General features: G+C 36.7%; 1 protein-coding gene across 7 annotated transcripts in view; it reads left to right on the top strand.

The window, feature by feature from the left end:
- INTS2 (integrator complex subunit 2) overlaps positions 1-13,535 on the top strand; it is a 66,268-nt gene that overhangs the window by 17,403 nt on the left and 35,330 nt on the right. For all 7 annotated transcript variants that reach the window (XM_071210539.1, XM_004460412.5, XM_071210537.1 and 4 more), the window contains exons 8-12: positions 867-1,093; positions 2,769-2,894; positions 7,763-7,834; positions 7,919-8,033; positions 10,600-10,668. In XM_071210539.1, coding sequence (XP_071066640.1) covers positions 867-1,093; positions 2,769-2,894; positions 7,763-7,834; positions 7,919-8,033; positions 10,600-10,668 — 609 coding nt within the window. The remainder of the gene's footprint in view (positions 1-866; positions 1,094-2,768; positions 2,895-7,762; positions 7,835-7,918; positions 8,034-10,599; positions 10,669-13,535) is intronic.

Raw genomic sequence — 13,535 nt, 5'->3', positions numbered from 1 at the left:
ATTTCTAGTTCAATAAAAACTTATTTTAAATTTTGCTTTTTAAAAAGCATATTCCTTCAATATGTCAGGAACTGTACAAGCAGTTGAAATGCTTATTTGTTTGTAATTGTCATTTGTATGCAGTAAATTTTTGTTCTTTAAACTCAGCGTTATTACTAAAGCAAGTTTGCCATATTTTACTTGAAAACACTAATAATAATAAACATTTGCAAAACCCTTTACAGTTTAGAACTGCTTTTATATGTGTTATCTTTGTTCATTCATTCATATATTTACCAGACATGGGGTGCTTGCTATTTGTCAGGCACAATGTTAGGCCTTGCAGAGAAAGAGATGATTAAGATATTATACTTGCTTGTGGAACCCATGGGGGCGATAGACTTGTAAACTCTTAATTACAACAGTTCTATGAGTTAAATATAAAATATCCATTTCCTTGTCATCAGGAAACTGGAGTTCAGAGAGGTTAAATAATGTACCTAAAAGTACATAATCAATTAATAGCAGAGCTGAGGTTTAAACCCCAAATCTTTTGTCTCCAAAATCTGAGTACTTTCTCCTATACTATGTATCACTGTCTTAGTCATTATGTACTTGAAAGTCCTATTTAAAAAATATTTTAGAACTCAGGTTGTCATTAATACAGTCTTTTCAACTAATCCAAATTAGGGTGACAAGAGTAATCTTCAAATGAATTAGTGAAGTTGGATTTTGAGATTATTTGATTGGTTAAAAGTGATTTTGCAGTAAGGACAGCCTCCCCACATGGGTCAATATCAAATGTTTTAACTGGGGAGCTTTGTTTGAACTTCCTTTTAATTTAGTATGTATGCCATGCTTTCTTCCTTTTGTTGTCCTTATTATAGAGAAAAAGAGAGACCAGCAGTTCTGTCCTTTGGCAAATGAGAAGGCAGCTTCTTCTGGAATTGATGGACATTCTACCCACAGTAAGAAGTACCCGCATTGTGGAAGAAGCTGATGTGGAGTTGGAGCCCAATGTGTCTGTGTATTCGGGGCTGAAAGAAGAGCATGTTGTGAAAGCCAGTGCACTCTTACGTCTGTACTGTGCTTTGATGGGGATCGCTGGACTCAAGTATTCAATAGTTTAATATTTTACCTATTTATCATTTTACTTTCTTGTTTCTACTCCCAAGAAAGTGAGCCAAGGCCTTTTATTCAGAGATTTTGAGTTTTTTACTGAGCTCAGGTATAGGCTGGCCTATATCAAGAATGAAGTCCTAAGGCAAAGCATTCCTAGCTGGAGCATATCCATTTATTTTAGGCTGATTTAAGTAGAATTATGGAAATATTAGAGGGGCCGAAGCATTTCAGCCATTTCTTGTTACCACAGTTTGACAAGATTATAATGAACATTCTGTGAGGCTTTACCTGGCCAATGTGACTATTTGAAGTAAAACTCTTCTATGTTTCCTTGTACAACTGAGATGATAAAGTATTTAAAATTGATATGATGTGATTTATTAAACAAAGTTTTCTTATTTAATAACTGTACTACATCCTTTTGAATAGTGTCCTCAGCTGTAATACATACAGTCCTTACTTTTCACAGTTATGATTACATGAATTTCAGTGACCACAGTTTAGTTAAATAATACCAGTCCTCCCAACAGTACAGTTCAGATTTCAGTTGCTGTGGTATATTAGCTGAGTAACTGCATAAAGTGCAGACTTCACTGTGAGCTCTTCAGGCTACAGTTCACTATAAAATTAACAGATGCAATTCATGATCAGTGACCAATCATGTCACTTCAGTAAAAATTTGTCTGTGGTTGGTCACTGCACATGTTATTCATTTCACACACAGTCAGCAAAGCATGTAGTTGTGGTGCCTTCTTGTCTCCCAGTGATAAAGCTATGTGATATTTTACAAAAATATGAGTAATTGAAAGAGGGAATTGGCCAATAAATGAAAGTATAGTAAAGAAACAAAAGCAATAACATTGGCAATGGCATTTGAACCAAACATAAGTAGAAGAAATAGCTGACTAGAAGTGTTGACAGGACTGCCATTTGAGTGGCTCTAGATATATAGCCAGAGACAATGAAGGCAAACTTGGAAGGGACATGATGAGGACAATAAGGATGAAGATGTCTCGGGAAGTGATGATGGTAAAACTCTACATTAAAGGAGCTCTCAGAGATACTTCCTGATGGAAAATGCAAAGGATAAAATGTTAGAAACTGCTCCAAACTTAGAAGGAAGTCTGACAGTTCACTAAGGCATAGAAAAGATTCTCACTCTGTATCTTGAGTAATATGACAAAGTGGTGGCAAGAGCCTTTCAAACTGCTCTTTATAAGTTTTTCACAAATAAAACACTGTAATTGTCAATGTTTCTAATGTTTTCCATTACAGTGTACTAAATAAATATTAATTTTACTATTTTTTTCATTTTTTTATACATTATAACTGACAGTTTTTAATGTTTTGACAAAAATTTTTAGAGGTCATGGAACAGTTGTAATTTTTTCTATTGATATTGAGATCACATTGAATAGTTTCAGCCTCCATGGTCATTTTTCGGTCCCACAACTACTGTGGAAAGTGAGGACTGCCTGTATTTGTGTCTAAGGGAAAATGCTGTGATTGTAAAATTTCAACAGTTTTACTTTTGACAAGATGCGTAAATAGTAAGGTATCATTATAAAGTTAAAAATTTGTATCTGAAAGGTTAAACTTTTGAAAAGTTCACTTTTTCTTCCTGCCTCCTCTACCTAAGTAAAGTCTAATAATGTATTCCTTTTTAGACCAACTGAGGAAGAAGCTGAACAATTACTGCAGTTGATGACAAGCCGTCCTCCTGCTACACCAGCTGGGGTTCGCTTTGTTTCACTTTCCTTTTGTATGTTACTGGCCTTTTCTACGCTTGTCAGGTACCTTATTATATAAGCTGCTCTGTTTTAATTTATTTGTTAAAATGCATGTAAAGCATTAGGTTAGGAGGTTACTACAAAAACTGGCCTAGATATGGCAAGTTGTAGTCTCTCTTTTTTTTTAAAGATTTTTATTTATTTATTGCTCCCTGCTTCTTCCATTGTCTGCTCTCTGTGTCCATTCTCTGTATGTACTTCTGTATCTGCTTGTATTCTCATTAGGTGGCTCCAGAAACCAATCTTAGGACCTTCTGGAGTGGGAGACAGGTGATCATTCTCTTGTGCCACCTCAGCTCCCTGGTCTGCTGCGTCTCTTATTATCTCTCCTCCGTGTCTCTTTTTGTTGCATCATCTTGCTGTGCCAGCTCTCCATGTGGGCTCACCACAAGGGCCAGCTTGCCTTCACCAGGAGACCCTGGGTATTGAACCCTGGACCTCCTGTTTGGTAGATGGGAGCCCAATTGCTAGAGCTACATCCATTTCCCGGTAGTCTCTTTTTAATAAAAGGCTGTCAGTAGCACCTACTATATGCCGGTCATTCTACTTATCTTTATAAAAGTTTCATGTGCACATTATTTAAAGGAGTCAAAATAGTTTTTCAAGATTTGTGAAGACAAGTAGCAGTTCTCACGCCACTCCTCCCTATTTTTCCTGCCCTAGAGGTAACCTCTTTCAGTTCTTTTAGTTTTTACTACTATAACTTTAAATAGCATGTTTGTATTGCTACATCTTGAGTTCAATTTTAGGTGTTATTTGTTGATTTCCTGCTATGGAAGAGGAGGAATTAGTTCTATTTCTAATCTCTGTCCTCAACATATCTATATATTCTTCATATCCTCCCATACTCCCATCCCAGTAGAGTTATAATTTTGGTGAGATAAATATATAGTTGCCTATATTATTGTGATTATGTAAATACTTGGTCATGTAGTATATGATTACTTTTCCTCTCCTGCAAAACTTGTTTTTTTTTTTGTATTAATCATTATCCTGTTGTGGTTTTAAGAAAGTTTGCTTGATGGCCTATGTACTTAGCATTATAATGTGACCTTAAACCTTGCCAAACTAAAAATCCTCTAAAAATGTTCAGGCTCATTAGATATCTATCAGTTTCATCTTCATCTTCAAGAAATCTCTCCTGGGACATCATTCCCTTCCCATCTCCTTGGCCCCCAACCTTTTGATCAGCTCCAATCTGTACTGGTTATATGCTACACCTGGTATACCGCTTCATCCTAGAATTGCATTTCATCATTTTGGCAGCTTGCTTCATCTTTCCTTTATTGGATCTCCTGTTTCCTGTATCTCATGTCTTCATCTTTTTTCATTTACTCCCTCATTTTGTTTGGAAAAAAGTAGGTGGGAGGTAAATTCTTTTGAGATTGAATATTTTTGAAAATGTCTTTATTTTACTCTGATGCTTGATTGATAATTTCGAATATAGCATTCTAGACTGGAAATAATTTCTTTTTTTTTTTTTTAAAGATTTATTTATTTATTTAATTCCTCCCCCCCCGTTTGTCTGTTCTTGGTGTCTGTTTGCTGCGTCTTGTTTCTTTGTCCGCTTCTGTTGTCGTCAGCCGCACGGGAAGTGTGGGCGGCGCCATTCCTGGGCAGGCTGCTCTTTCTTTTCACACTGGGCGGCTCTCCTCTCGGGCGCACTCCTTGCGCGTGGGGCTCCCCCACGCGGGGGACACCCTTGCGTGGCAAGGCACTCCTTGCGCGCATCAGCACTGCGCATGGCCAGCTCCACACGGGTCAAGGAGGCCGGGGTTTGAACCGCCGACCTCCCATATGGTAGACGGACGCCCTAACCACTGGGCCAAAGTCCGTTTCCCATGGAAATAATTTCTTATGAGAAATTTGAAGGTGTTGCTCCATTGTCATCTAACCTCCATTGTTGTTAAGAAGTCCATCATTCTGATTCCTGATCCTTTGTGTGGCCTCTTCTTTCTTAATCTGGAAATTTATATAGTTTTGAAATTTCTGGTTGATATGTCTTGGTTGTGAGTCTGTTTTCATCTATTGTCTTAGATACTCAGTAAGGCCGTTCAACCTAGAAACACATATCCTTTGTTCTAAGGAATTTTCTTGAATTATTTCATTGGTAATCTTTTCCCCTTGGAATTTTTTTTCTCTCTGTCTAAAACCTCCTTTTATTTGTATAATAGACTTCCTGAAATGGATCATCTTTCTTATCCATTCCTAATTTCCTTATCTTTGTTTTGTTCTACTTTTTAAAAACCAGTTTTTTTTTTAAAAAAAGATTTATTTCTCCTCCCCCCTCATTGTTTGCACTCACAAAAACAGCTTTATTGAGATATAATTTATATACCATAAAATTTACCCATGTGAAGTATACAGAGTATACAATTCAGTGGTTTTTAGTATATTTACAGAGTAATATGACTATCCCTACAATCTAATTTTAGAATATTTTCATCACTCCAAAAGGAAACTGTTCATTATACATTTTAGAATTTGTCCTCAAACTATATCTTCTAATTCTATTCAGTTTTCAGTTTCTAAGAGCTCTTTTTTTAGTTTGTTAATGTTTCTTCTTTATTTTCTTAATGTTTTCTTCTTATATCCATTGTTTTCATAGTGGTATTATCTGATTTCTCTATTAATCATAATGATTTTGAAGGTATTTTATTGGTGCTTTTCTATCCTCTGCATTACTTTTTTTCTGTTTTTTGGTTTCTGTTTTTTAAGTTATTTGTTTTCCAGAAGTATTTGATAGTTCTCGATAGTCCATATTTAAGTAGGAAACTGAAAAGTAGAGTAGAAGTTCTAAATGCATAGGTAGGTCTTTGAGAGACCTTGGGGCTGATCACATTCCTGGGGAAGACTGTTCTTTTGCCTGGGGAGTGAAGGCCAGTTAAAGAGCGAGATCACAATAGTATAATCATTCACTTAAGTTTTCCAACTTCAGAGAGTGCTCCAGTTAACTTGGTAGTTCCTCAATGCGGGAACAGTCAGTTTTACCATCTCCACAGAATAACTCTCCAGTCTTCTCTCTCCTGGGGCTGGTGTATTCAGAGTTGTATAGAATAGAGGAGGTGATTTGGAGGTCAACTACTTAAACAGACCATTAACCTTTCAATTTTAGTCTCTATCTCTCTCCTGTAACTGCCTGGAGCTACCAATTCCTGAGCCCTTTGGGGATTCTGTGGTTTGAAGTGGATTGATTTTCCTTCCTGCCAGTTTAGTATTTTGCTTTCTCAGGTCTGCTAGGTCAGTTACCAATCATTCAGAATTTTTTTCCAGAATTCTTATTATTCTTATCTAGTTTCCATAAGTTTTTGTTGTTATTCTTATCATCCTTATGCACATATGTCTTTTAAGAAAAATCCCTTTAATGTAATTTTAGTGGGATTTCAGGAGGATATGAAATTAGGTATATAAAATGAGGTGCTGGGAAACGGACTTTGGCCCAGTGGTTAGGGCGTCCGTCTACCATATGGGAGGTCCGCGGTTCAAACCCCGGGCCTCCTTGACCCGTGTGGAGCTGGCCATGCGCAGTGCTGATGCGCGCAAGGAGTGCCGTGCCACGCAAGGGTGTCCCCGGCGTGGGGGAGCCCCACGCGCAAGGAGTGCGCCCGTGAGGAGAGCCGCCCAGCGTGAAAAGAAAGAGCAGCCTGCCCAGGAATGGCGCCGCCCACACTTCCCGTGCCGCTGACGACAACAGAAGCGGGTGCCGCTGATGACAACAGAAGTGGACAAAGAAACAAGATGCAGCAAACAGACACCAAGAACAGACAACCAGGGGAGGGGGGGAAATTAAATAAAATAAATAAATCTTAAAAAAAAAAAAAAAAAAAAAAAATCATTAAAAAAAAAAAAATAAAATAAAATGAGGTGCTTTCACTTCTCTTTACCTGCAGTACTTTCTATACATTCTCGCTAATCTTCATTAGTTCTATAAATAGGTATCTTTATACCTATTTATAGGTAGGAGAACTAAAATTCAGAAAGATTAATTAAATTTCTTGTTCAGGATCATACTACCAGTAATTTCAGAGATTGGCTTCCTACTCAGGTCTGGCAGTCTCTAAAGGCTGTTTTTCTGCCATATAACACTGTTATTTTATTAGTAGAATGCTTTAGATACGGTTGAGAATGCCCTTTTAAATTTTCATAGTTTGAGGTAGCATGAGAAGCACATTTTTCATTTGCTTTTTGTTTTACCTATTTTCACTGTAATGAGGTAGAAAGAAATCAATGAAAATTATTTTGACAGGTCAAAGTTGTCTTGTATTGATCAATTAAAATCTAGAAATCCCTTTAAAAAATTCGTTGTCAATGGTGTGTTTTGCGACCATTCTCATATTTGATAAGAACATAGTTTTTTAAAAAACATGAATCATGATCATTTATTTCTCTTTAATTTTGAGTTTTACTCAAAAGGTTTCTATAAATTAAATCTCATTTTGTTCAGGTGAAAGATGGACTAACTTTTTACTGTAGTATTCAGTCTGTGACTTTTTGATGCTTAAGCTTTATGACTAGATTTTTTTTTTCTGGGTGAAGTATCATCTGTTATTATAGTTCTAGCATTTTAATCCCAAAAAGCCTTTACTTTCCCCAGAAATATAGGAAAGTTTACTCTCTCCAATTTGTGAAAGCAATAACTACTTTGTAACTTTGAGAAGGTCTGACTGTTCAGATTCTTGAAGAAAGCAAAAGTCCTTTATTCTTACTCTTTAGAACTACTTCATGTTCCAATGACAATTAATTTGGCAAGCAGTTATTTGACTTGATATTTCAAAACAGGGAAGGAAAAATAATTTCTACCAAAAATGCTTTTTATTTACAGGGTAGGATATTTGATTTAAACTAATGACATTCTGGAATGTTTTATATAGTACACCGGAACAGGAGCAGCTAATGGTGGTGTGGCTAAGCTGGATGATAAAAGAAGAAGCTTATTTTGAAAGGTAAGATACTTCATTTGGTTCTCTCTTTGGAAAGCTTTTCTTTCTCTTCTTTGGAAATTCACATTTTATTTTCTGTTTCAACAGTACTTCTGGCGTGTCTGCTTCGTTTGGGGAGATGCTATTATTGGTGGCTATGTACTTTCATAGCAACCAACTTAGTGCTATCATTGACTTGGTCTGTTCCACATTGGGGATGAAGGTAATTTTACTTTATCTTTTTAAAAGAAGATGTTTCTAAACTGAACATCTTGTAATATAAAGTAAATAGATTGTTTCTATTTTGAAGTAATTTTAGACGTTTAATAGTTTGAAATGCTTGAAATGTTATTAGGAGCTTTTGGAAACAGCGTGCTTTGAAAACATTTATTTACAAGAAAAATAGATACCTAATGCAGAAAACTTGGAAAACAGAACAGATGGGAAATGTTTTATAATTCCATCATTTAGTGATACCAAGTGTACGGCTATTAACATTTGGTGTCTAGTCTCTCTTTATTTTTTTAAATTTTTTAAATTTTTTTAAAGATTTATTTATTTATTTATTTATTTATTTTTATTTTTTTATTTAATTCCCCTCCCCTCCCCCGGTTGTCTGTTTTCTGTGTCTTTTTGCTGCGTCTTGTTTCTTTGTCCGCTTCTGTTGTCATCAGCGGCCCGGGAAGTGTGGGCGGCGCCATTCCTCGGCAGGCTGCTCCCTCCTTCGCGCTGGGCGGCTCTCCTTATGGGTGCACTCCTTGCGCGTGGGGCTCCCCTACGCGGGGGACACCCCTGTGTAGCACAGCACTCCTTGCGCGCATGGGCCAGCTCCACACGGGTCAAGGAGGCCCGGGGCTTGAACCGGGGACCTCCCATGTGGTAGACGGACTCCCTAACCACTGGGCCAAAGTCCGTTTTCCCTAGTCTCTCTTTATAAAGATATAAATATTTCGTAATTTTCAGGGACTCATCAATTTATGGTGAGCATTTTCTCATATCAATAAATACTCTAATGCAATATAATTTTTAATGGTTATATTATATTCCATTATAATATGACTTGATCATGATTTTCTTAATGGGTTCTTTATTATTTGCCACTTAGTTTCCAATTCTGTATAATACTCAGATAGATATCCTCACTGATGCAAATAAATACATAATTTTATAAATGTGGCTCTCACATATTTATATCTTCAGGCACCTGTCTGATTATTTCCTTAGGATAAAGTTCTGTAAGTAAAATGGTTTGATTATATTAGAGTGTTTAATGAGTACTGCCAAATTATCTTCCAGAAAGATTATATCAGTTTAAATGGTTAATAGTGAATGAGAGTGCCTGTTTTCCTAAACTGTCACCATCACTGGGCATTGCCATTCTTTTTAATCTTTGCAAATTTGATTGATAAAAAATAATCTCATCTATTTTGCATTTCTTTGATGACCAATGAAATTTTGAAGTTTTAAAAATCTATATCTCTTGTCTGATTTATTTCATTTTTTATTTTTAGAGAAGTTTTAGATTATAGAAAAATTACGTTAAAAGTGTAAGGGATTCCCATATTAACACACCCCCCCCCCCCATTTTCTCCTGTTGTTAACATCTTACATTAGTGTGGTACATTTGTTACAATTGATGAATCATATTGAAGCATTGCTACTAACCAAGGTCTATAGTTCACATTATTGTTTACACCTTGTGCAGTTTTATAGGCTTTGACAAACATACAGTGTCATGTATCCATCATTGTAGTATCATCCAAAACAATGCCAGTGTTCTAAAAATGCCCTGTGTCCTCCTATTCATCCCTCTTCCTCCCCTCTGAACCTCTGGTAACCACTATCTTTGTATCAGTGTTACAAGTTTTTCCATTACCACACAATAATATCTACAATACTAATAAAATTACTTTGGTCCATGGTTACACTCCTCCCTTATATTCTTTCTGTCCTAGTTTTCTCTAGGAATTTTTGTGTTTTTTTTTTTCTTTTCCTTTTGCTAATTCAGAAGCATTCTTTATACGTAAAAGATATGCCTTTATGCCTTGTGTACCATCTTTCATGGATTTAAAGACATATTTTAACTAGTATTGAAACTGGGATTCATTTTACTGTTCATATTTAATAATGTTAATGTGGTAGTGTTCCTTTTATTTTTTTTCCCTGAAAAGCTACTCTTAAATAAGGGATGTATCTTAAAATCTTTAGTATCTTTAAGAGTGAAGAAGTACAATATGTTGCAATCATTTTTTCTAGTCCCCTCTTTTTTTACCGTTTAACTTTGCCATGTGGAAATTATTATTTTTTTGTTTCTTTTGTGGTTGCTATGCTTAGAAATGTTTTTTCCTGCCTCAGGTTCATATAAGTAGTTAACTTATGTTTTCTTCTAGTTCCTTCGTGGCTTCATGTTTTACATTTAAATCTTTAATCCATTTGGAATTTATTTTGGTATATATTGTTATGTGCACAAAAATTATATAGATACATATTTCACTCCCATTTCCAAAATGATAGTTATTCTAGCTCTATTTATTGAATAATTCATTTTCCCTACTGACTTGAATTGCCAATAATAGCATTTACTAAGTGTTTTTCTATATTGGTTCTGTTTCTGAGGAAAATCACATTTTAATGTTAGGCTTCAGAAGCTACTTTTCAGATAGGTTAGCATATTTGAATATTAAAAAATTTTATATATTAGAGCTATTTTAGATAATATATTTACTAGGGAATTTTGTACTACTTATATAATATTTTCACATGCTGTCGGAATTCTTTTGGTTATTCAGATTGTAATTAAGCCAAGCTCCTTGAGCAGGATGAAGACAATCTTCACACAGGAAATTTTTACTGAGCAGGTACTTCTTTTTATTCTTAGGTATTTATTTAACTTTTTTTTATAGTATTCTTTGGCAAAATTTGTATATCTCACCTTGAGAGAATAATATGGTCTTTTTCTATACCTTTTCTATTTCTTTTTTTAAAGATATATTTATTCTCCCCTCCACATTGTTTTGTGCTTGCTGTCTGCTTTCTGTGTCCATTCGCTGTGTATTCTTCTGTGTCTGCTTGTCTTCTCTTTAGGTGACACGGAGAATCAATCCTGGGACCTTCTGGAGTGGGAGAGGGGTACTCAGTCTCTTGTGCCACCTCAGCTTCCTGGTCTGCTGTGTCTCTTATTGGCTCTCCTCTGTGTCTCTCTCTCTTTTTTTTTTAAATTTCTTACCCCTTCCCTCCCTCCGCCCCAGTTGTCTGTTCTTTGTGTCCATTCGCTATGTGTTCTTCTGTGTCCACTTCTATTCTTGTCAGTGGCACCAGGAATCTGTGTCTCTTTTTGTTGCATCATCTTGCTGCGTCATCTCTCTGTGTGTGCGGTGCCACTCCTGGGCAGGCTGAACCTTCTTTTGTGCTGGGCAGCTCTCCTTATGGGGCACATTCCTTGTGTGTGGGGCTCCCCTATGTTTGGCGCATGGCACTCCTTGTGTGCATCAGTACTGCGTGTGGGCCAGCTCCACATGGGTCAAGGAGGCCTTGGGTTTTAACTGTGGACCTCCCATGTGGTAGTGGATGCTCTGTCCGTTGAGCCAAGTCTGCTTCCCTGTGTCTCTTTTTGTTGCATCATCTTGCTGCACCAGCTCTCCTCATGGGCCAGCACTTTATGCGGGCTAGCTTTCCGCATGGACCAGCACTCCACATGGGCCAGCACTCTGTGTGGGCCACCTCTCTGCTTGGGCCAGCTTGTCGCATGGGCCAGCTTGCCTTCACCAAGCGACCCCAGGAATCGAACCCTAGACCTCCTATATAGTAGATGGGAGCCCAATAGCTTGAGCCACATCCACTTCCCCCTTTTCTATTTCTAATGATTATTTATTTAATATTTGAAACTTCTGTAAAGAATAATCCATATAGAGGAGCAGATGTAGCTCAACTCATTAAGTGCCTGCTTCCCATGTATGAGGTCCTGGGTTTAATAACTGATACCTCCTAAAAACAATGCAAACCAAAAAACAAATGAAAAAACACTTTGCACTGGGGAGCAGATATAGCTCAGTGGTTGAGCACGTGCTTCCCATGTTTGAGGTCCTGGGTTCAATCCTTGGTACCCCCTTAAAAAAAAAGAAGAATCCATATAAAATATGCTTTTAAAGTTGCTCATTACATAGTAAAGCATGCTTTAAATTTACATATTTTTGGAGAGTTTGAGTAGATACTTAAGAGTATAGCTTTAAATATTGATGGTAGGGTACTCACATGGGGTGATATCCTGCCAGGAGAAAAATAAAATGGATGCCTAACCTTTATGTTCATTTCCAACTTGATTATAACCTAGATTTTAACTCGTTGTTGTATTAACATGTTCTTCTTTGACCTCAGCATTTTTATTCATGGGTAAGTCTAAGGATATTTTATTTTTTTCAGGGAAGGAGACTATTTTAAATTTAAAATAATTACCAGATTGATTTGTCAATTAAAATCTTTAAAAACAAAACATATGTATGTGTTAAAAGACAAAATACTTAAAAATAATCATAGATCTAAAACTTTTGCCTTTTTTAAGGATAATTAATTTCCTCATGCCTATGTCAAACCCTCCCTGTCATCCACAAAAATACATCCATAAATATACTCTCATATATGGGGAAGCAGATGTGGCTCAGGCACCTGAGCTCCCACCTACCACATGGGAAGTCCGTGGTTCATTCCCCGTGCCTCCTAAAGAAGATAGTGAGCTGGTATTGTGGGCATGCGTGGCAAGCTGACACAATAAGATGACACAACAAAAGACACGAAGAAAAACATAATGAGACACCCAACAAAGTAGGGAGCAGAGGTTTCTGGTGCCTCCTAAAGAAAACAAGCAAGATAGTGGGCTGGCGCGACGAGGCAGGTGCAGCAAGCTGATTTAACAAGATGATGCAACAGAGGCACAAGAAGAAAAAGCATAATGAGAGACATGGCAGAGCCAGGAATTGAGGTGGCTCAGGCAGTTGGGTGCCTCCTTCCCAGGTGGGAGATTCTGGATTCAGTTCCTGGTGCCTCCTAAAGACACAGGACACAGCACACAGCAAGTGCAAACAATGAGGGGTTGGGGAGAAATAAATCTTAAAAAAACAAAAAAAAAAAAACCCAAATATACCCCATATAATAGTCACACATAGGATACTCAAGTTATTTTTCTTTTTTTTGGAGGTACCAGGGCTTGAACCCAGGACCTCATATGTATGAAACAGGCACTCAATTGCTGAACTACACTCACTTTGCTCCTAAGTTATTTTTTATGTCTTTTAAGTTTGAACCAACTGGGAAACAACTTTGGGGAGGTCTATGCATGACACATTAAGAATAACAATAGGGATAACAATAATAATTCCTATCTGCTTTTTTGTAGTACTTTATAATTCACATAATTCTTTTTGAGGTAAGAAAGGCATTATCCCATTTTGTAGAAGTAAAACTGTACTCAGAAGATAAAGTGACTTATCCAAAGTTATTGAACCCAGTTTATATGATTCCAAATATTATATTTCACCTTACCATACCACCTTGAATATATATATTTAAAAACAACTACAAAATTAGAGAGCTTTACAAATACTTAAATGTATGTTTCCTCAACATTAAAAAATAATTGGGGAAATGGATGTGCTTCAAGTGATTGAGCTCCTGTCTACCACATGGGAGGTCCCAGGTTTGGTTCCTATTCCTCCTGGAGAGATGAGCAAGA

Source organism: Dasypus novemcinctus, chromosome 21, assembly GCF_030445035.2.
Source record: "Dasypus novemcinctus isolate mDasNov1 chromosome 21, mDasNov1.1.hap2, whole genome shotgun sequence".
Taxonomy (NCBI): Eukaryota; Metazoa; Chordata; class Mammalia; order Cingulata; family Dasypodidae; genus Dasypus; species Dasypus novemcinctus.
The sequence above is the reverse complement of the archived record's forward strand: the minus strand, read 5'-3'. Positions and strand labels throughout refer to the sequence as shown.